The following is a 24,219-nucleotide window of genomic DNA, read 5'->3' on the forward strand; positions in this document are numbered from 1 at the left end:
CCGAACATTCTGGAACATCTTATAACCAGTCATTCTGATTGTCATTTGAATATTCACCCAACCGAAAGCTTCTTTAAGTCGAGTTCCCATACGGGGAGGAAGTCAACGCGAATTCCGACGGAGTATGCCGCCGCCACCGAGTCAACCGCAGTGCAAACCGCCTCCCAAACCTGGCCAGACCCAGCCATGGACTGAGTGGTACGCCAAAAATGATTTAGATACAAAAGCATCTGGCCCAGGTGATGATCTTCCGGGGTTTGGAAAAATCGAAACTCGAGCTGTAACAAATATCGGATGACCAAATAAATTGTACGTATTTCATCCACTGGTCCCTATTTTCGGTGACGACTATATCTCACATGCATGACTTTAACGTTTGTCTAGTGATGAGACTACTACTCCCGAGTGAATGTACATTGATGGTGCTTTAGGGCATAGTGAGGAATTTCATCTAAGCTTTCAGTACTTTATACATATGTAGTCTTAGGCTTCAAATGGGTAGTTATTCGATATCCATGGAAATGTAGAATGTTCTTGTTTTTATTATAGTAAGAACCAAGTTTGTTGACCCCTCCTAGAGAGTCACGTTCCTAGAGAGTCACGTTCCTAGAGTGTTACGTTCCTAGAGCGTTACGTTCCTAGAGCGTTACGTTCCTAGAGCGTTATAGCACTCTAGTAGCTCTGAGTCTCAAAGCTAACTTGAAGTTTTGTTTCCCAGTAGGTAGACGTACGTGGCGGAGAAAATATGCTAGTATTTCTGGAGCATAATCAGATTCAAAATTTAAACTCAAACCTAAGCATTTAAGTTCTCCGCTGCTAAGTCCGCAAGAAATTTCTTGAAGATCCTCACTGATGCATTCAGCTCAATACTCCGCTTCTGATCAGTGAAAATTTCGGTCGTGATTTTCAGGTCATCTCTCATGCGCTGCGGCTGAGTCGTGCCGTCCAAAATTTGAATATTTCCCAAGCAAAGCACGAGTACATATAATGCCAGTTCCTTTTCAACCCTCAAGCTCTCTGCCACAGAAGCGACAACCTCTGATGCTAATAATCCTGAATTTGATCTCAACACCGAGAAAGCTTGATAGAGAATGTTGTGTGCTTTGCAGAACCCCCTGATGTCATTATCAAAAGAAGTCTCCTTATGGAACCTATTCTGTACAATGGCAGGCTTCACATTGGCAGTTTTGTATATTGCCTCCAGGACAGGCAGACTTGTGTTGGAAATACCAAGAGACCGTACTGTGTGAGGTACAAAGCTTTCGAGGACATTCCAAGCAACATAATTGTCTTCTCCTCTTTCAAACGGCACATGCAGAATCAAGGCATCAAGGTAATCAAGTTTCAGGTGCTGGAGAGAATCTTTGACTGAATTTTTGATTTGATCTTCAATATATTGCCTTCTGTTGGTAAGAACTGTGCTGGTTCTCTGTGCAGGACGAGGGGTATATTTTGTTTGAATCTTGTACCTAGAACATCAGAGGCGTTTCTTTTGGTAGAACAAAGCCGGAAAGAAAAGTGCGAAAATACTCACAAATAGGTTTTCTCGTTTGATTCCCGATTTTATAGCCGCGGAGATTGCTTCTCCAGTCTGCGGCTCGTTGTAAGCGGCTGGGAAGTTTGCAGTATCTACCCCCTTAAAGCCTAGCCCCAAGGCCATACTGACCAACTCTTTGGTTCTATCGCCTTTCCAGGCCACTCCATAAAGAAGAGGATTAAAGCTATGGGGGGGGCGAAACTCAGTCATAATTGAACAAAACTGTCAAAAGAGTGTTTTGGGTTATGGGAAGATCACCATTTTCAATAAAAATTGCCACCCAAAGTGACTAAGTATTTCGCAGATTTGACAAAATCATTGTTTCAAGTTAGTGTACGAGTAAACTCATTACAGAAAAGGACAGATACTGTTCATATCTATGCATGTTTTCGAAGTCAATTGGGTGCCCAGGTGGGGTTATATGTAATGCCGCAATGTTGACTTGATTTCGTCTCGGGAGGCAAGTTTACGGAATTGATACCAGATAAACTATAGTGTTTTTCCATATTTAATATTCAGAATTAAAATTCTTTCTTTCACCGGTGTTCGGTCTGTTCATTTCATGGGTTCCGGGACAGACTCCGGTGGTTAAATTGCAGATCGGCAGGCATCCTCTAGCAGTCAATGGAATAAGGATTCCAGAGGGGAAATAAACGCTAGATCCAAATAGAGAGAACTTGTATCTTAAATAACCGTATATTCAACACTAAGAGTAAGCTAGAAGTTATGGTTTCTTACAGCTTATTTTCCACTGGTACCAGCGCTAGTAATCTTTGTATCGTCATGATGCCTGGCCAATATTTTGAAGTTTCTACAGTTTGGTATAGTGTATTTGATACCTAGGTACTAGGAGCAAAAAGGATCCGCTTGCCTTTTTATTACCCAGCGGAATTCTAATTGAAATTTGGGTCCACAGGTGGTAGCTGGGTTTAATCGTACATGTGCAAGGCCTATGTTCTGTCAAGCACCCGGGTCGTTAAGAGGACATCACTGCAATATTGGACGGATGGTGCCAACCAGTAATGCATAACTGGCCGTCTCACTAAAGATCTCAGTGCCCCCTTTTCTTGCATGTCTTTCGTGGAGCCATACGAATGTTATTTTTGATAGTGAGGGGAAGAAAGATAGGCTAAACAGGTTTCATGGCAATAGCCCCAAAACCCTAAGAAACCCCCTGTCAGTGCCAACGTACAAGGGGACTTAGCTCACAGATGACTTCATAGAAGCCAATAACTCATAGAATTCCATAAGTAAAATGAGGGGGCACCACCTATTGAAGTCCACACTATATGTGGCGAAGACTGATAGGCCAGTACTCTGTCTACCCCGCTATTCGCTTCACTCACTGTGCATCTAGTCCTGAAATTCAGCAGAACCCGAGTAATACGAGCCAGGGCCTACATATGTAACACCCTAATATCTTCAATAGAGTGCGCCAAAAACCGCAAAACCGCAAAACCAAACCAAACCAAACCGCAAATGGTTTGGTTTTTGGTAGACCTGGCAGTGACCCTCCGGGTGGTCCATGATCTTGGACCCTCCACCCGCCCCTCCGAGGGTCGCTCGCGGGTGACCCTCCACGACCCGCAGCGACCCTCCGCTGCATAAATCTATCGCGCTAAGCCTAATTAAGGTGGATAAATCTGCTTACCTGTCTTAATAAATTACTGTTTTTTACTCATGTATTGGCATTGGCAGGCAGTTATAGTCGCTCACTACTAAGATTCGTATCAACTCACGTTCAAAAAATAGATTAAAAGCTTTAAGTACTATACAAATGTAGATTTAAAGTAAAATCAGCCCAAAACAGTATAGAATTAGTGGTTGATATTATATGGAAGAGAATGTGCTGGTATTGTGTGTGGATATATATATTTACTCTATGTATATACCTTCCAGTTTATACCTTATAGTTTGGATTTTATTTTTCTAAGTAAAAGCCTATATTTCACACTTTTTTTTAAATAGTATAGTGCTACGACCGGATGAATTATTCTATATCTTATTTTGATCTTTATAATTAATATGTTGTATAGGCTTTATATACTAACTTGATATACTGTCTATTTTCTGACCTCGGTCAGAAATATGGGGTGTAGAAGGCTTTGTATAATGATTTGACATACTATCTATTTTCTGACCTCGGTCAGAAATATAGGGTATAGAAGGCTTTGTATAATAACTAGACACACTACTAGTAGACTGCGGCATATCCGCTCCAATGGATATCAGATCGATCCTTATATCCGCACTAGCATAACTCTCGCTTACTTTCCCCCTTGTAGCCTGTCACATGATCTTAATGCAGCTTACCAATATTTCCTTACCGTTGAAATAAACGCATGTTTAGTCCTGACAGAACCAACCCCTTTAATCAACGGTCGGCCCTTTGAAATTTTAGGAAATAGATATGTATCGAAGGTCTCCTTATACATTCTTTGTAGGTAATGTCGTAGTTTTCTTAGTCCGACGTTTTGTTGTAAAGATGGCCGTAGATTGACGATTTTGTTGTAAGTTATATGTAGAAATATATATTTAACTACTGTTAACAATGATGAACTTCGTAAGAAACAGAATATGGAAAATCAAAACCTTTATTATTGGATTAATTCTTTCAACCTTAGGCTTAAATAAAAGCCGAGAGTCCTAGCTATCTACTGATTATTTTTTTAATTTGTTCTGACTACTAGAACTTGAGAAATCCGAGATAGAAGTTCTTGAAATGCGGACTTTGCGAGTTTCGAGGTCTTGCGGATATCTTGTGGATATCCACAAAATATCCGTAAGATATCCTCAATATCCTTAAGATATCCTTAAAATCCGTAGGATATCCTCCAATTATCCGCACTAATATACAATACAGCCAATCATTTAGGTAAACCATATCAAAAGTAAGTCTAAGTTAGAATATCCTAGTACGCTTACTTTACCCCTGAAAACCTCTACTACTTCAGATATAAGCCTCTCTATTCTTTTAAGCACCCTACTATACTATATATTATAATTATTAACTTCTTAATATCTTAATCACAGTTCTCGTTCACTAATTCAGATATAGATTTAGCTTCTGATCGGATTTACCCTAGACTTCGCCATAAACCGCAATTGGGGCCAAACCTTCGCCCCAACCCCCAAACCGCATTGGGTGCGGTTTGGAATCGGCCAAACCGCAACCGCACTGCGGTTTTTGATGGGTTCTGTTGGGGCCCCAAAAAACCCATTTACAACCCATTTTTGCATAAACTCAAGGTCTTGGCATATATAATTCTGCTTATTTATCACCATAAATTACTGTTTTTTAACCTTGTATTAGGTACTCTTCTAACTATTATCTTGGATGGGCTATAAAACATTCGAATTTTATATTGCTTTATAGATATTATTAAAATTTAGTTATGGTTGTATTATTTGGCCTTTTTTCCTATTAGTTTTGAGTAAAAGTAGTGTGTTGAATTAAGTGTTGTAATTTTTTACATGTTTTGCCATGGAGATATATATTTGATATAGTGTAAGCTGAGTGATTTTCCTCGAAGTAAAAGCTGGGGTTCTATAGTTTATGATTTCCCTTATTACTATACCTTATTAGTATCATTCGATAGGGAATTCTATAGTTTAAAATCAGGTATTATTTTTAACTAGAAAGGTACTAGAGGTGAGGCTATATCTAAGTTCAAAGCTGCTGTTTTGATAATCATATATAGTTGCGAAGTGTTAAGAGGAGTTGGTGGTTTTTTGCGGGTTGTAGATAGGTTATTGCGGTTTATCGATGGGTTATTGCGGTTTATCGATAGGTTATTGCGGTTTATATGCGGTTTATAGTGGTTTATTGCGGTTTGTAGTGGTTTGTAGTGGTTTATTGCGGTTTACAGTGGAGCTTGACCCACTTAGTCAACTAATTAGTAGCGAGATATAGGTTAGAAACGCGATATATTAACTAATTCTTCTTTCTCCTATTTATTGGTCGCGTTTGTAAGGATCTAAAGCTTTTCTATAGGTATTATTCCCTCCGTTCTATTATTTTCCCCTTATATTTTACCTTCTATAACTTATTATATCTCAAACTCAGCAGTTAACCTTCTCTTCGTCTATCTACGATAGTGATTTAGACAATCTTATTCTATATAATTATTTTACTCCCGATTTCTTAGAGAGCTAGGAGACTCTACTAACCGAGGATTTTCTCCGACCGGCTATTCCTTTCTCAATTCTATCGTACTTAACCCGTATTAGCCCTAATCGCGTGAAAAACTATCTTCTTTACGACGGGATGGTTTATAACGAATAGGTAAGCTGGTGGCTTAAAACTGGCTTTAGGAAAAAGTATAATATACCCTAAGACGCAGCACATTAATCTACTACTTAGAATGATTTCTAATAAGTAGTAAATATCTTAGACGGAGCACTAAAAGTTATATATAAGCGCTGTGGTTAGATTCTTAAGCATCCAAACTTTGTCCGAGAGACTAAGGATAGAAGAAAATCGCGTTAAGGAACCTCGACTATAAAAACATACCTTAAAACTGTAGCTTATGTTAAGGCCTCGTAGGGTCAGAAATCGGATATTACTTAGTTTTTATAAAAGGTACGTAGATATTCTACACAATCATAATTACTTAGGCTCTAATTACTATAAGTAGAATATACCGGACGTCGAAGAATTCTCTTAGGAACGCTAGGAGTAGGGCCTTCTTACCTTTATTACGGATACACGGCTTCCCTTTCAGCTGGTTGAATATCCTATATTTCATAAATTGATTCAGTAAGCCCAATCCGCCCCTCTTATACCATCTATCCCCTCAGCAAAGACATTACAGCGCCGGCTTAAGGCCTCTATATAAGACTAATAAGAAGGGATCTTACGAACACTTCCTTAAGGCATAAGGATATCTATTACCCTTAATTACTAGACCTCACCCTTTATATAGGCCTTTATGGCTATTACCGGCTACTTTATTGATATAGACTAGAGATACCGTGAGGTTCTTCTTAGGTTTGAACCACTTTATAGATCGTATACTGGTGTGAATCTAAGTGTCGTCCTCCTTAATATCTTAAAATAGTATAAGATTGAGGACCGAGTCTTTATAGTTACGATAGATAATATATCAAACAACTAAATAATGGTTGATACCTTAAAAGAGTCTATATCTAAAGACGTTACTCTTATTCGGGTTCTATACCTTATATATATGATTCAGCTTAGTCTGAATAAGCTGCTTGGTCATATCAAGGCTTACCCGCTCAATAAATTAATAGATACGCGATAGAATGAGCAGAGATCACTATCTATGTGTACTAATTCGGGGAAGATTGATATTGCTTATACACTTTCGAAGGTAATATATATTCCTTAATTCTCTTAATATACATTACTAACTATTGTTACTATTAGATTCGAAAATCTTACTGTTTATATAAACGTAAGCCCTTAACGCCGAGAGACATTCTACAACCTATAAAGCGATACTGTTAAGATTATGCCTTTATAGGATGTGAAAACGCGTTAGAACTTAACATTCCTAATGCTTCGACGTGTAAAGTGCCTACGGCCAATCTTCCAGCCTTTCTATAATAAGTATGAGCGAGCTAATATAGCGCTTAGTAATAAAGAATAGCGTTAGGTTGATTACCTTCTCTTTCTTACCCAGCCATTCTTCGATTTTACAGTTGAACTCTCGAAGACACATAACGCTATAACACACTATATCTTCCTGATTTATAATAAGCTATTTGAATACCTTGAGAAATCAATCTCCTAGCTTACTAGGAAACGAACTAGCTGGAAGCGACAGATATTATTAGCCTTATAAGCATCCCGGAAGAAGCTCGGTTAGTACTACTCTGAGACTGATAATATTCGGGGACATCTATATGCGATCAGTATAATACTTGATCCTATCAATAAGTTCCAGTTCTTTCAAACTAACGATTGGGATGATAATTAGCGAGCAATATACCGATAAAGTCTAGAAGATCACCTATCTCTATATAAAAAGCGCCTAAATCTTTAGCTAAATTCTTCCGAAGCGCCTTCGTCAATCGGATCACAGTCCCGCCTTACCTCTATATTAAAGCCTAACTGTCTATATCTTACGGTTTCGGGCGATAAGATTATATAGTACTTAGATAGTGGTATGTCCTCGCCTCTACTTTTGCCCTTTATTCTATTAAACTAACTAATCTAGCTACTATTGATATGGCCCCTTTGGAGTTCTAGAGGACTAATACACCTCGCTTCCCCGCTCTTTCAGCTCTCGCTCGGGATATTCTCTCAATCCCTGCTACTGGTGCTGGTATTGAACGATTGTTTAATACCGCTCGGGATATCTGTCACTACCGCCGTGGTAGGCTATATGCGTCCACAATCTAGGAATTGATGATGTATCTATGTACATCGAAGTTCGACAAAGAAGAACAGGACTCGGCATTGTTATAGGAGTTCTTTACACGGGATGAGATTGAAGAAGCTAAGGAAGAGAAGGGGATTACATCTGATATGGTTGATATTGATCCAATTAGTGATATAGAGGAAGATACTAGTCACGAAGAAGGGCAGGATATAGAGGATCTAGATAGTACAGTTGATATAGTGGATCACACAGCTGAGCCTACACTACCTTCTAATTCGGAGAGTAGTACTCAATTACGGGCTAATTTACGAGCTCGTAAGCGTGTGAGACGCGATGAGGATGTATATGATTATTATTAGGGAGAGAATACAATCATACAATCTTGTTTTTTTATCAAAATAATCTCAGATATGTAAATGAAATACAGAAGAATTCAAGGAAAATTGCATAAATTATGAAGGTCACATGCTCTACAATTCTACTCCACTTTAAAAACCAATTGGGGCCCCATAAACCATTGCGGTTTGAAAGTAAAAACCCATAAACCATTGCGGTTTACAGACCTCGCCCCAAAACCCACCCCAATTGCGGTTTGGGGTGGGGCGGTTTATGGGTTTTGCGGTTTATGGCGAAGTCTAATTTACCCTAACAACTTCTCCGATTTTTTGGGTATCCAAATACCAGTCCTATCGATATCGCCGACTCGTTCAACTCGTTTAACCCTTACGCCCTTATCCCTTACTCGCGTCGGACCTCCCCTTCAAAAGCACTGGGTTTTATATCCATCTGATTCTATATGTGATAATATAGAGGACTTACGTAATAAATTCGTTAGTTGGTGGCTTATAACTGAGTATAGATCTCAGTCTGATGTTAAGAACACAATTCGATAGGAATCAAAAAGCAAATCGGATATCTGGGACAGCTTCTACTAGGTTGCAAATAATAAAAATGGAAAGCCGAAGGTTATATGTAAGGTATATCTCTGTACGATTGGCTATCTAAGATTCCGGCGTGCTGGTTCTTCGCCTATAATAGCATACCTCAAAACTAGAGTATATTTAAAAAAAAGTGGCCTAAGAATCGACCAGCTTCTCAAAAGAATAGTATATTAACTAGCGCACTTAACTAGTATTACTATAGTAGTCAAGTTCTTTATAATTTAGCAGCTAATATTGAGTACTTTAATCTAGCTAGGTACTACTAGCATATTATTCACCTAAGACTATCTCTCCGATACTATTCTAAGATTCATTTCGACTATATATCTGCCCTTTCGAGTGATCGAACACCCCCAATTCCACCGTATATTGGAGGTTGCTTAACAATTATCTACTAAACTTACAATTCTATCAGCACGAACCATTCGACGTTATCTCGATATAACAATCCAGAATAACTAGAAGGGGATTCTATAAAGACTTCTAGAGGGGTATTAGCTATTAATAGCCTTAGATTGCTAGACTTCTCCTTTCTAGCAGGCCTTTATAGCTATCACTGGTTACTTTATCGATTATAACTAGGATTACTGTGAGGTTCTTCTAGGCTTTAAGCCTCTTTATGGCTCCTATACTGGTGAAAATCTTAGTAAAACCGTGACCTAGATCCTAATAGAGCATGGTATCTCGGATCGTGTCCTATCAGTAACTACAGATAACGTAACTAACAACAATACTTTGATACAGAGTATCTAGGACTACCTTCAGTCTCAGCATTTATTAGATATCTCAATCTTCCGTATCCTATACATCGCGCATGTGATCCAGCTAAGTCTGAATAAGCTTCTTAGGAAGCTTAAGGCAGTGCCAAGCAATAAAGAGATCGAGTTAGAGTGGTCCGAGGAAAAAACCCACTCCTTCTAGAATAAGCGTAATACCTCCGGCGGTATCTAGATCATAGATATATTAAAAAAGGTATATCTTCTACCCCTAGATCCTTATAATAGCTAGACTAATAAAAGTATAGAAGATCCGAGTAGGCCTTGACAAGTCACGCGGTACCAAGCAAATTTTGGTAACGTTGCTCGGTGTCGCGGGGTACCGCGTGACTTAACGGATTTTGGTACCGTTACTCGGTCTCGGTACCGCATGGTGCTGCGGTACCAACGGTAGTCTCTACATAGTACCGTTCCTATATAATTTGCCAAGAAATTACCTATTTGGGTTGCACAAAATGCTGTGTAAGTCGATAAAATACTGTTTTTTACGAGTGTATGAGCTGTATCTCGACCTAAGTCTTCTATCTTCATGATTAGTGACCAGTATGAACATTCAAAACTACCTGTTTCTGCTTTGACAAAGTACCTAGACATACAATTATTGATATATATTGTTATTGCTTTCGTTCTATATCTATATTGTTCTTTCTGTCTAGTATTTGGGTATATATATTATTCTTTTAGACTGAGTGAAGTAATGTTAATATAGAAATATATATCTAGAACGTTTTCAGGGTTTCATCCTTCGACTACATTTCGTACTATATTGAGCTTCTATACTTTAGACTATATACTATATCCTGATTTATACTTATTATGTGAAGTTGTTGAATACTACTAGGTAAGTATAATTTCTGACCGCAGTTAGAGATTATAGGTAGAAGGTTAAGCACTATATACAGTAGTACTCACAGTAGTATAAATTTAATATATAATAGTAATTTCTGACTAAGGTCAGAAATCTAGTCTTTAACTAACGTCAGAAATTCAGTCTATACTATATAGAATGGTTCAATGCTAACTTAGCTAAAACTTTCTACCTATAGACTAGGGGACTAGTATAGACCCTAAAAACCCCTATTCCTACGGTACTAAAGAAGGTACCGGGGGAGTACCGCGGTACTCCCGCGGTACTCCGGTAGGGTATATATAAGAATACGAGGGAACTACCCAATCAAAATATAACAATACTATATAGCTTAAGATCTATCATAACTATCATATTTTACAAAGATAGATTTGATTATTACTAAATCCCGACTCCTTTTATTCTTATAGACTAGAGCTACCTGATTGTATAAGTGAGTATATTCCTTTAATTACTCCTTCTATTCCCTAAGTTGTCTATATACCACCTTTATTTCTATTACTTCAACATATCAGATTTCCGGCCATTCTCTAAAGCTAGTCCCTCGTCTTAGGTATCATTATCTCAAATTGAGTTTCCTTATCGTTTTACCGATTTCGATCTTCTCTCCCAAAACCCCCTTATACCAGACTAATCAATCAGCTAACAAACACCAAATATTATTGATCACCCTACACTCAGTGTTTTAGAGTACGATACTCCAGTAACCACTACTCCTCCAATAACTCTTAAAAGAATTGGTAGCGGTCATAACAAAGAGTGGGTTCGGTATATAAAAATGAATAAGACACAATTTATTGAATGGTAGCGATATACCTCTAGGGCCCGATTAGAGCCTCTAGGCCGTAAGGTGAATTTTGAGGCTGAATATAAATCATAGTTATAGGAGCACTTTGATCAAGTTACGCACTACTAAAGTGGCCACCCGATGGTTATATATCGGAGGTATGGAAAGACCATACCTTACCTATTAGCAACTAGAACCCTTAGTTCGCTGAAAAAGCACTAGGAGAGCAAGTCCTATATTAGGGCAGGGACTAATATATCACTTCAACAAACCCTATATCAATCGCTACAATTTACAGTAAAGTATTCATCCTTAAATCAGATAATCAATATTCTAACTTCTTAGTCTGATTGCCCAACCCCCTAGAAGATAGCCTTTAATACCAACGACTGGGAGCGAATCCAGATCAATTTACTCGGAATGTGTTAACTTCCTTTCCAATTCCTCGCGCGGCTAGAGCTCCTTAAGTTCACCCGTTTCGCCTGTCTATCAAAGGAGATGCCTCTACTCCTTATACCAAAGACCGTACGACGTCGCCTTAAAACAATCGTCCAAACAGACCACCAAAAGGTGCTTTCCCGTCTTCTAAGCGGGGCAAAGATCTTAATTGCTCTTAATTGTTAGATATCTCCATTCTAACAGGCATTTATAGCTATTACTAGCTACTTCCTTGATATCAATTGGGATTACTATGAGATTCTCCTCGGATTTCAACCAGTATATGGTCAGTATACTGGTAGTTATCTTAGTGAGATCCTTTAATAGGTACTTAATAAGCACAATATTATTGATCGAGTACTTACAGTAACCACCGATAATGTATCAAATAATAAGACACTAGTAGAAAGTCTCTACCAGTCAATTGAAGTATTAAACCTCCTAAATCATACACGCATTGTCCGGATCCCATATCTTGCTTATATGATTCAGCTAAGCTTGAAAGATCTTCTTAGACTGATGAAAATTAATCTAAAGAATGATACAGCCTATACTATATGGTCAGAGGAAGATCATGGTATTATACTATAATAAATAAAGTCTGAAGAAGGTATTATCTATACCCTTATAAAGGTAAGTTATATTTTATATCTATATCTTCTTTAAATATATCTAATTAATATAGATTCGTGCTTTCGCAGTCTTTATTAATGCTAGCCCTTAGCGAAGAGAGCTCTTTTTGAATCTTTAAGAGGCTGAGCTAAGGCTTATACCAATATAGGATGTCCGGACTCGCTAGAACTCTATATATCTGATGCTCCGACGCGTAAACCGCCTTTCTAAAGTATTCAACCAATACTACTCAGTATACAACCAGTCTCAATTTCAACTTAGTATATAAGAGTGGCGATAAGTCGATTACCTTCTTTATATTATAAAGCTATTCTATATATAGACTGTTGGACTCTCTAAGATTAAGGATGTGACTATTTCCTTAGTCTTTGAAGTATATAATGTACTATTCCGCCATTTTGAAGACGCCTAGCGTCTATTGGCTCGGAAGAGAGTCCCTTAGAAATAGGCTATGTTACGAGCTTTAAAAGCCGGTGAATAGAAACTCTTAGTCTACTACTATAATACTAAAGAAGCTTATGGACATCTTTATGCGATAGGGACAATTCTTGCCCCGTTGTATAAGTTAGACTACTTTAAAGGTAACGACTAGGTTGGTGATGACCGGGATTAGTATTATGAGTATAAAAGCTCTCTACATTCCTACCTTAAAGAGTACTTCTAGGTTCAGCCGAATACACAGGTAGCGGATAAAGGCAAGGCTCTAGCTAGTACTGTAATATCTAGTCTATTTACCTAAGCTAAGCTAAAGAATCAGGCTCCAGCACTAGGAAAGATACGTTGGTAAGAGGAACTCTAAGGATATCTCAATCTTCGTATATATATTATCTACTAATCTTAAGTCTATAGCTAACTGATCATTCTAGGTACTGATGAAGATAATCTATATTGATTCTAGAGACTCTATAAGAAGGAGTTCCTAACACTTACAGCGCTTATACGAGATATCTTCTTAATTCCTACTACTGGTATAGGTATAGAGCGCTTATTTAGCTCCGCTCGTGATATCTGTTATTACCGACGGGGGTCTCTTAATGTAAGGACTATCTAGGATCTAATGATATTTCGTTATTTAACCCGATTTGATATAGAAAGTTCCGAACCTCAGCTTTCTATAGGAAGTGAAGATCCGACTAAACGATTGGAGGCTGATGAAGAAGAAGAAGAACGGCTCCTTGATTATGATATAACTCCGATTAGTGATAATGAAGAGGAAGGTGATAGTGAAAATGATGTACAGCTAGAACATACTATACAGCCTAGCCCTGATGAATAGGATGACGATACTGATAGTACTGAGGATGACTCGACTAAACTCCTATTACTGAGAGTCCTAATTCCTTAAGCACAGGTTTCTGACAGCCAGCGTCCCTAGAGAGAACGGAAGCGCCGTAGAGATGAGAATGAATATGTATATACAAAGAAGCAGAAGTAGACTTTAGAATAAAGATTGCTGAGATTATTAAATTATATGTATTGGAACTATTTGCGATTTAAAGATTTACGATTTGAAGCTGTAAGCTAAATACCCAAAAATACAGAGATTTTCTACATAACTTGTGTAAATCACGGGATTTGATAAATTTAGCTGTGTTTGCACTGTTTATAGTACCGCGGTAATACCGTCGCGGTACCACGACACCGGACCAGAGCATTGGTACCGCCAAGCTTAGTACCGTAGAGACCGGAGTAGACCCTTAGTCACGGCACGTTACTGGTACCGCGGTACTGGTACCGCGTGACTTGTCAAGGCCTAGATCCGAGGACTAGCAGTCTTTATTAATATAAGCCTATAACGTTAGGAGGCATTTATAGCCCTTCAGCCGGAGCCTATATTGATTCCAATCTAAGATATTCGGACACGATAGAATTTAATATTTTTAATACTCAACCGGGCCAAGAAGCTCTAGCCATTCTATGATTAGTATTGTACTGATCATCAATATCTTTATTTTAAGCTCGATCCAGAAGAGTGGCGTTAAGTCGAGTATCTTCTTCTTCTAATAAAGCCCTTCTTTAATTTCACGATAATGCTGTCAAAGATAAAGGATATTACCGTATATAATATCTATAGTATCTATAATAAGCTTTTCTCCTATCTCGATATAGCTGAGGCGAAGCTTAAGAATAAAGGTATGATCTAGAAGAAACGGATATTACGGGCACTCTAAACAGCAAAGAAAAAGCTCTCTAAGTACTACACTACTACCGACTACGAGCCTTATAGTAATATCTATACTCTAGTAATAATCTTCTCTCTATCAAAGAAGCTCCGGTACTTTTCCTCGACTGATTGGTAGGGTGATATTGATTATGTGAATCGTTATTAAGAGGTCCTAAGCCGAGAGTTTGATCGATATAGGAAGATACTTACCTATAATACTAATAACCTAGTAGCACTGGAGACTTCTAGAGTAGCTATTGATAAGAATGATGACTGTGATCTTGATACTGCTTGTGTATCCTAGAACTAGCTATTGGAAGAGCTTGTAAAACTAGATAACGACGAGATTGCACGATATCTTGCTCGTGGAATTGAGCGATAGAAACCTCGACTTTTCTAGAAGGAATATAAGAAGAGCTTCCCGACCCTAGCTAGGATAGTAAGGGACATTCTATCTATCCCTACTAGTAGTGCTAGTGTTAAACGACTATTTAACTGTACTTGTGATATCTATTATTACCGTTGTAGTCAATTGAAGCCGAGTACAATCCGTGTCCTAATACTATATTAGTTTACTACTAACTTTGATCTTCGGTAAGAGGAGCTAGGGATTATTAAAGAGCATCTATCCTAAGGTGAAGCTGCTTTACTAGATTAAACTCGGAGATTATTACCACAGCTTGAGGTCTTAGAGCCTATTAGTGATAACGAGGAGGAGGATTAAGAGACTGGACTCGAGGCTACCCAGCACACTGAGAGCGGTGATAATGACTCGGATGATGATAGTGCTGAACGACGTAGACGGGCAAAAGGAAAACAACCTCAAAAACGACCATGCGAGGCTGTTGAAGAGGATGATGAGCTTCTAGAGATACCGGTCGATGGGAGTATGCTAGGCCGTTCAGGGCGGATTCGAAAACAGCTAAGGTTACTAGATGGCTTCCAGTTAGATCTATGAATAGCAAATAGGGCCTAGAAGATTCAAATTCATAAACCCCCCAAAAAATGCATAGACTGAATTTCTGACTGTGGTCAGAGATTCCAATTGTATACTACTGTGAGTAGAACAGTAGTTAACCTTCTACCCATAATTTCTGACCGAGGTCAGAAATTATACTTACGGTTTACCTAGTGATATTTAATAACCTCGAGTACCAAGTATTATACGAAAAATACACAGGAATGTATAATAATAATGCACACCCCTTGAGGTCACGAGTCTAGGCATGTTTGTATTGTTTGATATCCATATCCAAATCCGCAAGGCTGCGGATCTTGGATATCAAAAAATATCCATATCCGCAGTTTGCGGATATGGATTGTGGATATCCGCGGATATTGTGGATCGTGCCGCAGTCTAGTTAATATGATATAAGGGATAGTATAAACGACTAAGGGAGAGTGTGTAGTCCTAACTTATAATAGGTAACTTGCGACCGTGTGAAACGGGGGTCACTAGTAAAAGGGGTGCTTTATATAGATCTGATATATCATAAATTGCGTATAGACCCACTATCCTTTATAAGCTGATTAGCTATAAGGGTCTTTGTCTATAGGCGTGCCTACGGGCATGCCTACGGGACTATGCCCACACGCCCATCTCGAGTTAGAATCTAAGGCTTTAAAACTCTTAGAATGATAATATAAGTCTTTTAGTAATAGAATAGACAGAATTCAATGATATAAGCTTATAGAATAATCGTACTAATACTCTTAAAACCTCACTTTTCTGACCCCCGTCAGAAACTAGTAGTACGTCTAGTCATTGTATAAAGCCTCCAAAACCTCACTTTTCTGACGGGGGTCAGAAAACTAGTAGTACGTCCAGTCATTATATAAAGCCTTCTAACCCGCACTTTTCTGACGCCCGTTAGAAAAGTAGTAGTAAGGCATACCATATATATATATCTTGAATATATATCTTCAAATTGTTACAGCATGATTTAGTAAGTTAGTAAAAATACCACACAATATAGTGTATTTTGATAAGGAATATATTCCAAGTCGTATTATATATATTATAGTTTTTCATATACTTAGATATTTCAATAAAATTTATGGATGTTGTAGATTAAAACTGCGATTTTACGTGGAGTTGGCAAAACAGGTGTAAATAACAGTTATTTATTGTGCGAAGTCAGCGAGTTATACGTCCATTTTGGGAGAATTTATGCAATGGTGGACATAGTGGGCGTTATGGACGGGCACTCGAAAATCCAAATAGCCCACCGCCCACCGTGGACGGGCGATGTCGCAGTCTACACTCGGCTATCCCCGCGTATAGGCGACAGATATGCGCAAATAGTAGTGTTATGTTTGACGTATTTGGATGATAACAATGAGGACTTCGGCTCGGGGGTAGAGAGCGACGTTTTTATTGCGGGCAACCAGTGGTGGTGGCGGTGCACTGGTGATAAATGCGCAGTTAACGCTTCATAATATGAAACCTTGACAAGGGTAAATACTGACAATTTGATCGTGCTTGCAAGAAGGAAGCAATAATTTCTAACATCCCATGGGGCAGGACGTGCCAAGCTTAGGATTTCTATGTACTCCGTACAAACAAACCCGTAAAAGCAAACTTAGACAAGTCACATTCAAGGGGTTCCTGTGTAGGAAACCCGGGGGCCAAAACCTGACGCGGTAAGACGCGATTTCAACCAATCAGATTAGTCCTTGATACTAGTTGTATTTGTCGAGGCTGAAATAACACAACCCCTCATTTAGTCGTTTGGTCTCCGAATTCTTCACCTCTTTAACAGATCTGACGATCCATGGATGCGTTAAAAGACAGCCCTATATGGGGCTGGAAGTTGGAAACCTTTTACGATAAAAAGGGACAGCGGCGTCATCAGCGAGCCTCTGGTTATGAGTATTGGCGTTCGGAAGAACTTATAGGAAATGGTGCGTTTGGTGGTGTCTGGCGAGAACGCTGCGTGTCAGGGCCGTCACACAATGCCCTACGAGCCGTAAAGCACCTCCACAAGCGGCAAGTAAAGATGTCGAAACGGGAGCTTGCTGCCCTAGTAACATTTTCCGACCCCTATACCACCGAGGTAGATATAGAGAGAGACCAGATATTTGATGACTACTGATAACCTTGCAGTACAAGCAGTATTTTGTCCAATTTCTTGGCTGGTTTGACGACAAAAATTTTTTCTATATCGCGATGGAATATTTGGAACATGGTGATCTTCAGCAATATATAGGCATACCTTTGCCCGAACCTCAAGCTATATCCATCGTGGCCCAAGTCGCTCAAGCCTTACAGTACATGCACCACAGGCAATTTGTCCATAGAGACATTAAACCCCAGGTTAGTAAGCCTTTTAAACTAGTTTTTCGTGGGCTATACTGACTAGGCCAAAGAACATTCTAGTCTCTCATCGGGGTCCCAACTGGCACGTCAAAGTCACCGATTTCGGAATTTCTAAAAATACAGAAGGCACTGCTCTTGATACGCTCAATATTGGAACTCATGGGTACATGGCCCCAGAGCTAGTATACGACGAAATATACGGCGACTCAAAAGAGTATACACCAGCTGTCGACGTGTGGGCACTCGGGGCCGTGGCATTTCGCTTGCGAACAGGCCAAATTCCTTTCCCTACACCTGGGAGGTTGTACGCCTATGCCCATGACCAAAGGTTGTTCCCTATTAAGCCGCTAGGTACTTCCAGCGCTTTCTGCATGAATTTTGTAGAGCAAACATTGCACAACGATCCTACGCGACGATCAACAATCGACAAAGTCCTTACTCATCCTTGGTTTGCTTGGCCTAGTGCTTCTGAGAGGTAAGCGCATAGAGCCACAGTCATTGTCAGAAAATCCTACTAATTTCATAAAGTGGCATGGTATTCAAAAGCTCGACAACCAACGAAAGCACCTACAGCCTTTCGCCGTCTAAGACCTGGTCAAGCACGTATAACAGCACCAACGATTCGCATCTACGGTCTTTTTCATACCCCACACCTATCACTGAGCCAGATCAAGCCCTGAAGACACAGCGAGTTTCATTTCCCGCTTCTTCTTCCCGTGCGCCAACCCAAGAATATGCTCCAGACTCCGAACTGATGACACACCAAACAAAAGTGAAAGCAAAAGATATCGTCCTCTATCTCAAACTCACCAGTATATGACGCCCCATCTAGTCACATTCTTTAATTCTGTCCAAATTGGCTAACAAATCACTCCCATATAGTTTTTGGGGCTTACAATCTTGAGAAGAAAGACTTTTTCCGTGGGGCTTTCATTTTTTCGCTTTTCGGACCAGTACTGATTGATGTATACAGGGTCCCCTGATCCTGTTGTAATGATTTACATAGATGGTCGTCCAACTGAATCCACCTCCGTCAAGAAAAGAACCCGGAACCCAGATTGGAGCGAGAGTTTTAATATGTACGTAACCTCATTCCTTGCCCACTTTAATATGCCCTCTCGCGACTGATATTGACTATACATTAGTGAAATCAATGAGAATAGCATTCTGGGATTTCGGGTGTATGACAACAGGAACCTCCTGAAGGAAGATGGCGGAATCTTGGGTGACTTAGACCTCCGGCCAGGGAACCTTGGAATTTCGCAGAACTGTACGATGAAGCACAAACCCTTGTACCCTCACGGAAACCTCCCGAGGTCAGACCTCAGGCCTTCGATTGACTTGCTAATGCCAAGATAGATAAGCGTTTTTCGCGTTTCATTGGAACCTCGAACAACAGCCAGCTTCACCTGTCAATATTTACATTCGACCTCTGCCGCAACTTAGATGTTGACAGCAGTTTACAAGACCTTAGCCTTCCCGAACCTAATGTCCGGAAAGACAAGGCCAGACTCTCCAGTAATCACCCTGGACCCACTCAAATGCTTGATGTGTCGGCAGCAGGCAAATGTTCCAAGGTATCACCAGAATTGATGCAATTCAATTTGAATTCAACTTTCGGCGTATCTCTGGAGCTTTTGTATGCGCGTGATGGGACTGTCGTGCCATTTTTACTGCGCCAATGTTTTGATGCCATTGAAAATTTTGGATTGAACTTGGAGGGAATATACCACCTCGCTGGAATTACCCATGTCAATCGGTTGAAGAATGCTTTTGAGACTGGTGAGCTGGATGACGGCTTTTTCAAGTGATATCTGCTAACAAATAATTAGATGCGTCGGAAGTGGACTTTTCCAATCCCGCGAACTTTTCTCACGATGTTTACAGTGTCGCAAGTCTTGTGAAACTATTCTTCAGGGAGCTTCCTGACCCTCTTATTCCGATGACACAATATTCCCAGTTTTTTAATGCTGCGCGTGAGCTTTTCCTATGTCCATACCGACTTTTTGCCTCTTTGACTCATTAGCATAGGGGTTGACAATGATTACGAACGTCTGCGCGCGATACGGGGTCATATCAACGTCCTTCCTAATGCACACTATGCGGTTTCTCGAGCCCTATTTCTAGTACGTTTGCAACATGCAGCTTGGACAATAAGCATTATACTAACTATGCTATAGCACCTTAAGAAAGTTCAGGAACACTCAGCCCAGAACGATATGTCCATCAGAAATTTAGCTGTCTGCTTTGGGTGAGTTACAGTTCAATTCATCCTTTCTCCGGCGAGTCTAATAAAAATGCCACAGTTCAATTCTCATGCGTGGGAAAGACACCCACTTCCAGATTCGGGTTGTTACGACCATCCTCAAAAATGTCTTGCAGATCTTTGATGATGAATAACAGGACTCTCCAATCTTAGAAATTTTGGCGATGACTTTCTCCAGCTTTTCAACGTGATCTAGGCGTGCACCATTAATGTAGGCCATCTCCGTGACATGGCCACTTACACTTTCCCCCCCTTTGAGATGTAATTTCTAGTAAATATATTCATTTGCCTTTCTCGTATTGGTGAAATGCCCCCATGCTTTGACAGTGCAGTCAGGATGGTGATCAGATATCGAAGAAGAAATGACTAATCTATCCGGAGGAATATGGCAAACGACCATCGATTAAAGATGCTGACAATAGTACGCACAGTTACGGCAGTCTGATACGGCCTCACTGCCAAACCGATTCTGCCGATTTTACTGTTTGTCACTATTGGAAGTTTCGTATAATTTACCATAGAATAAGGAAAGGAGGGTAATGATATATTAAGGCGGTGAAGATGATGGAATTCAGGATCCTCAAAATCTATAATTCAACCATAATCTACTCTATACAGAGTATATATTTTCTAACCTGATTATCTGACCGCCTTCTACATTGCTCCGTGGTATTTATTCTTGTTAAAACGTTAGAATAAAGCTATACCACAATCGATAGAAATATATTTTGGAAAATAAATATAACCTTGGAATACGGCTTATACATCAAGTGCTAATTAGTAGATTCGAATCATAACATTGATAAATACAAATAAAAGGATAAAATACCTAGGTAGTTTTGCGATTGTTGGTCTTTTTGATCACCCAACCTAGGGAAAGAGAAACTTGCACTCTTGATATTGCTCTTCCTTTGGGACTGGTTGAAGGACTACCAAAACTGGACCATACGTCAAACGACCCTTGCAAATACGGAAAGTGTGCAGAGTTCTTCGTTTGGCCTAAATGATGAAGATCGATTGAATGCAGCCACCCTCTCTGATGTGTAAGTACGAGATATGGGCGAGTATTGCCAATCCCGGCAGTAGATCTCAATTGTCCAAAGTGGAGTCAAATAACGCAATAGAGTATGCAGGTGGAAACGTGTACCTCTTTGATCAAGTGAAAACAGTTTGGAGCGACCGCGGTGTGGATGAAAGATGAATGGATTAACTGTCATAGAATCCTTGAACAACGGCGAGGACATAGCAAACATTCCTCTTGACTATGGCGTTCTGAGAAAACCAAGGCCCGCGGGGTTCGAATTGAGCAACGCTGGCACAAGTAGGCGGCTCTTTTCAGACTTGCCTTCGGATGTGCGCTAACATCATTCAGATACTGCCGAGTGAAGATTAACTCCCCTAATGCGCCTCTTAAATGGAACGACCCGGTAGAGGCTCTTCGCTAGGTCAGTCCTAATGATGTACATCGATTTCTCAACTACTGCCTGAAACTGAAGTATGGCAAAGGTGGTAGGCATCTGAAGGGCACAAAAAACGGCTAGCGCCCTAAAATCCGACTGGAAGAGTTTCCGAGGCTAACGAGCAATTTGCTACTTTTTGGACTCGATTTTGAGTACTTTGTATTGCTTGGGACTCAAGGAGCCTCCATGAGCCCCGCATAGGCTCTACCTCGGGGCTCACGACCCACCCATGGGCTGGAAGACCGCCCGGGGCCTAAAGCCCAGCCGATTTGCAGGTTGGGGCCACGCACCTACTTCCCCCGGCCACGCTCTCATTTCCCTTTGGCCCCCGGTTACGGCCCCCAGATATGGCTTACATTATCGTGATTGTTTCAGCATCTTTGCTGCTTTAGTTCTACTTAATCGGCGTTTTTCTCAGCTGAGGCGCAGTCTTCCCAGTCGGTGATCACGTGATCCTGATCTCTTGTAGGCAGCCCTCCCTCTGCTCTTCCCCTTCCCTTCTCTCTTCTCCAGAACAAAGTGAAGTACGGTTATCATGGATCCAGGCTCGGTGATCGGTCTTGTAACGAAATGCTATGAGTAAGCTGGTTTCTTCTCTTGGGGCTCTTTTGCTATCTGACTCTACGACAGCATCGGTGTTACAATCATCGACATATGCTCAACATGGAAACACGCCAATAGCGATGTCAGGAAGCGTGTGATTACTGTTGAAGCCTACTGGACTCGTACCAGGCTTCAGGTTGACTTCGTCATGCGCATTATATCCATAATGGATGAAGAGCATTGTCGCATGATGGACGCGCTCTTAAACGAATTCATGCTTACCTTATCGCTGGCCAAAACTAAGCTCGAGGCCGTCATTTCAAAAAACTCATCGACCCGGTCATATATATTCAAGTTCGGCTTCAAGGCCAAGAGGGCCGCTTGGGTGTGGGAAAAGGAGGCCCTCGACAATATTATATCGGAGCTTGAAAAGTGGCAGGACCTCTTTAATCCTGCGTGGTATCTAATTATGAAGACTGCAAGCCCTGTCCTTGATAGAGAATTGGCGCTAGCAAAATCTACAGAAGCCAAGCCAACTGGACCTCCCACTGCTGCTAAGACTCCGCTGGCTCTCGCCGCGGGGTTACGGGATGTGCTCTCGCCCTCCAATGAACGGCCCAGGAACGTTACTCTTCCAGAGCAGCAGATGGAATGGAGAGATATACCCTTCTCAGTTGCAAAGGCAGGCCGCGGACAGAACCGTGAAAGCAGGTGGTATATTGTCGACACGATCGAACTTGGGCAAGCCGCTCGATCGCGCGATGTTGCGCGTGACGTGCGTGTTCTCGCAAGCAAGCTCTCACAAGCCGATCCCTTGGCCTTCGGCTTATTCAACTGTAAGGGAATCGTACCAGTCATACGACGAAACGATTATGTTGCTTCATCGCCGCAATCGCGTCCAGAGCTGAGTCCTCCTGTCTCTCTGCCTGGTGCTCGTTCGCTATCTCCAAATCATCTGGGTTGTTCTCACTTTCAGATCATTTTTCGGATTCCGCACGGTATGGAGGCACTGAAATCACTACGAGCGATGCTCTTGCGACCGGATGAGCACATGTCTTTATCCTGGAAGATGCTCATAGCATGCGAGCTCGCGAAGGCCGTCAACTACGTGCACACGTTTGCGTTTGTGCACAAGAACATACGGCCCGAGTCGGTTCTCTGTTTTGAAGATCCACGGGGTGCTCAAAGTCATGCCTTCCTCGTCGGCTTTGACGCTTTCCGTGCTTCAGCTGCTGGCACAGTTATGGGGGGTGACATAAGCTGGGATCGCAATGTCTACCGCCACCCCAACCGCCAGGGCATGGATCCTTCTGAGAAGTATACCATGCAGCATGATATCTATAGCCTTGGCGTTTGTCTGCTTGAGATTGGCCTTTGGGAGTCATTCGTCGAGTACACCAACGAAGCTGAGTTCTACGGTCCTCCCCAGGCCAAGTTTGGCCAATTCTACTATAATTTCAGAAATTGGAGTAGCCGAAAGGACGAGAGAGTCTCATTCTCCGCCTTAGCATTCCGGCTCAAGGATTACTTGGTAAAACAGGCGCACACTCGGCTGTCCCAGCGCATGGGCGACAGATATGCACAAATAGTGGTGTCGTGTTTGACGTGTTTGGATGATGACAATGAGGACTTCGGTTCGGGGGTGGAGAGCGACGATTTTATGGCGGCGCAATTTATTGAGAGGATTTTGAAGACCCTGTACAATATTTGTTTATAAAGGCACAAAGTAAGGAGGATTTGTTTCACTGATACTTTATTATCTCCTCGCAGAGAAACTCTATTTCCAGGCAAATTGATTCTACTTGTATACAGCAAAGATAGTGAAGTGTGGCCGAGAAAGTGGTGGTGGCGGTGCACTCAAGTGCTGGTGATAAATCCGCGATTGCCGCTTCATAATATGAACCCTTGAAAAGGCGAAATACCGATGATTTCATCATGCATGCAAGAAAGAACCATTAATTTCCAATATACCAGGGGGCAGGACGTGCCAAGCTAAGGATTTCTACAATATGTACGGAGTACTCCGTACAAATAAACCCGTAAAAGCAAACTCAGACAAGTCACATCCTCACTTCCTACTCTGTATAGAAATAGCTGGCCAAACACGAGGAACGCCTTCAATTGGACGATTCTGCAT

General features: G+C 40.8%; 3 protein-coding genes across 3 annotated transcripts; 2 read left to right on the forward strand and 1 right to left on the reverse strand.

Annotated features, from left to right (window-relative positions):
* Positions 1-793: 793 nt before the first annotated feature.
* N7455_008951 (aldo/keto reductase family domain-containing protein) lies at positions 794-1,660 on the reverse strand (the record flags this gene model as incomplete). The annotated part of the gene is made up of 2 exons (XM_065606034.1): positions 794-1,351; positions 1,535-1,660. 2 exons carry the CDS (start codon positions 1,658-1,660, stop codon positions 794-796), a joined length of 684 nt encoding a protein of 227 aa, XP_065460983.1.
* A 15,608-nt stretch (positions 1,661-17,268) lies between these two features.
* N7455_008952 (kinase-like domain-containing protein) lies at positions 17,269-20,213 on the forward strand (the record flags this gene model as incomplete). The annotated part of the gene is made up of 11 exons (XM_065606035.1): positions 17,269-17,550; positions 17,601-17,810; positions 17,864-18,288; positions 18,342-18,625; positions 18,787-18,892; positions 18,959-19,083; positions 19,173-19,595; positions 19,646-19,789; positions 19,845-19,939; positions 19,994-20,064; positions 20,120-20,213. The coding sequence occupies 11 exons, from the start codon at positions 17,269-17,271 to the stop codon at positions 20,211-20,213; spliced, it is 2,259 nt and encodes a 752-aa protein (XP_065460984.1).
* Positions 20,214-22,074: 1,861 nt separating this feature from the next.
* On the forward strand, positions 22,075-23,799 carry N7455_008953 (uncharacterized protein; the record flags this gene model as incomplete). The annotated part of the gene is made up of 2 exons (XM_065606036.1): positions 22,075-22,118; positions 22,170-23,799. The coding sequence occupies 2 exons, from the start codon at positions 22,075-22,077 to the stop codon at positions 23,797-23,799; spliced, it is 1,674 nt and encodes a 557-aa protein (XP_065460985.1).
* Positions 23,800-24,219: the final 420 nt, after the last annotated feature.

The sequence above is a fragment of the Penicillium solitum genome (genome assembly GCF_028829755.1).
Source record: "Penicillium solitum strain IBT 25940 chromosome Unknown utg000005l_segment0_segment0, whole genome shotgun sequence".
Classification (NCBI taxonomy): domain Eukaryota; kingdom Fungi; phylum Ascomycota; class Eurotiomycetes; order Eurotiales; family Aspergillaceae; genus Penicillium; species Penicillium solitum.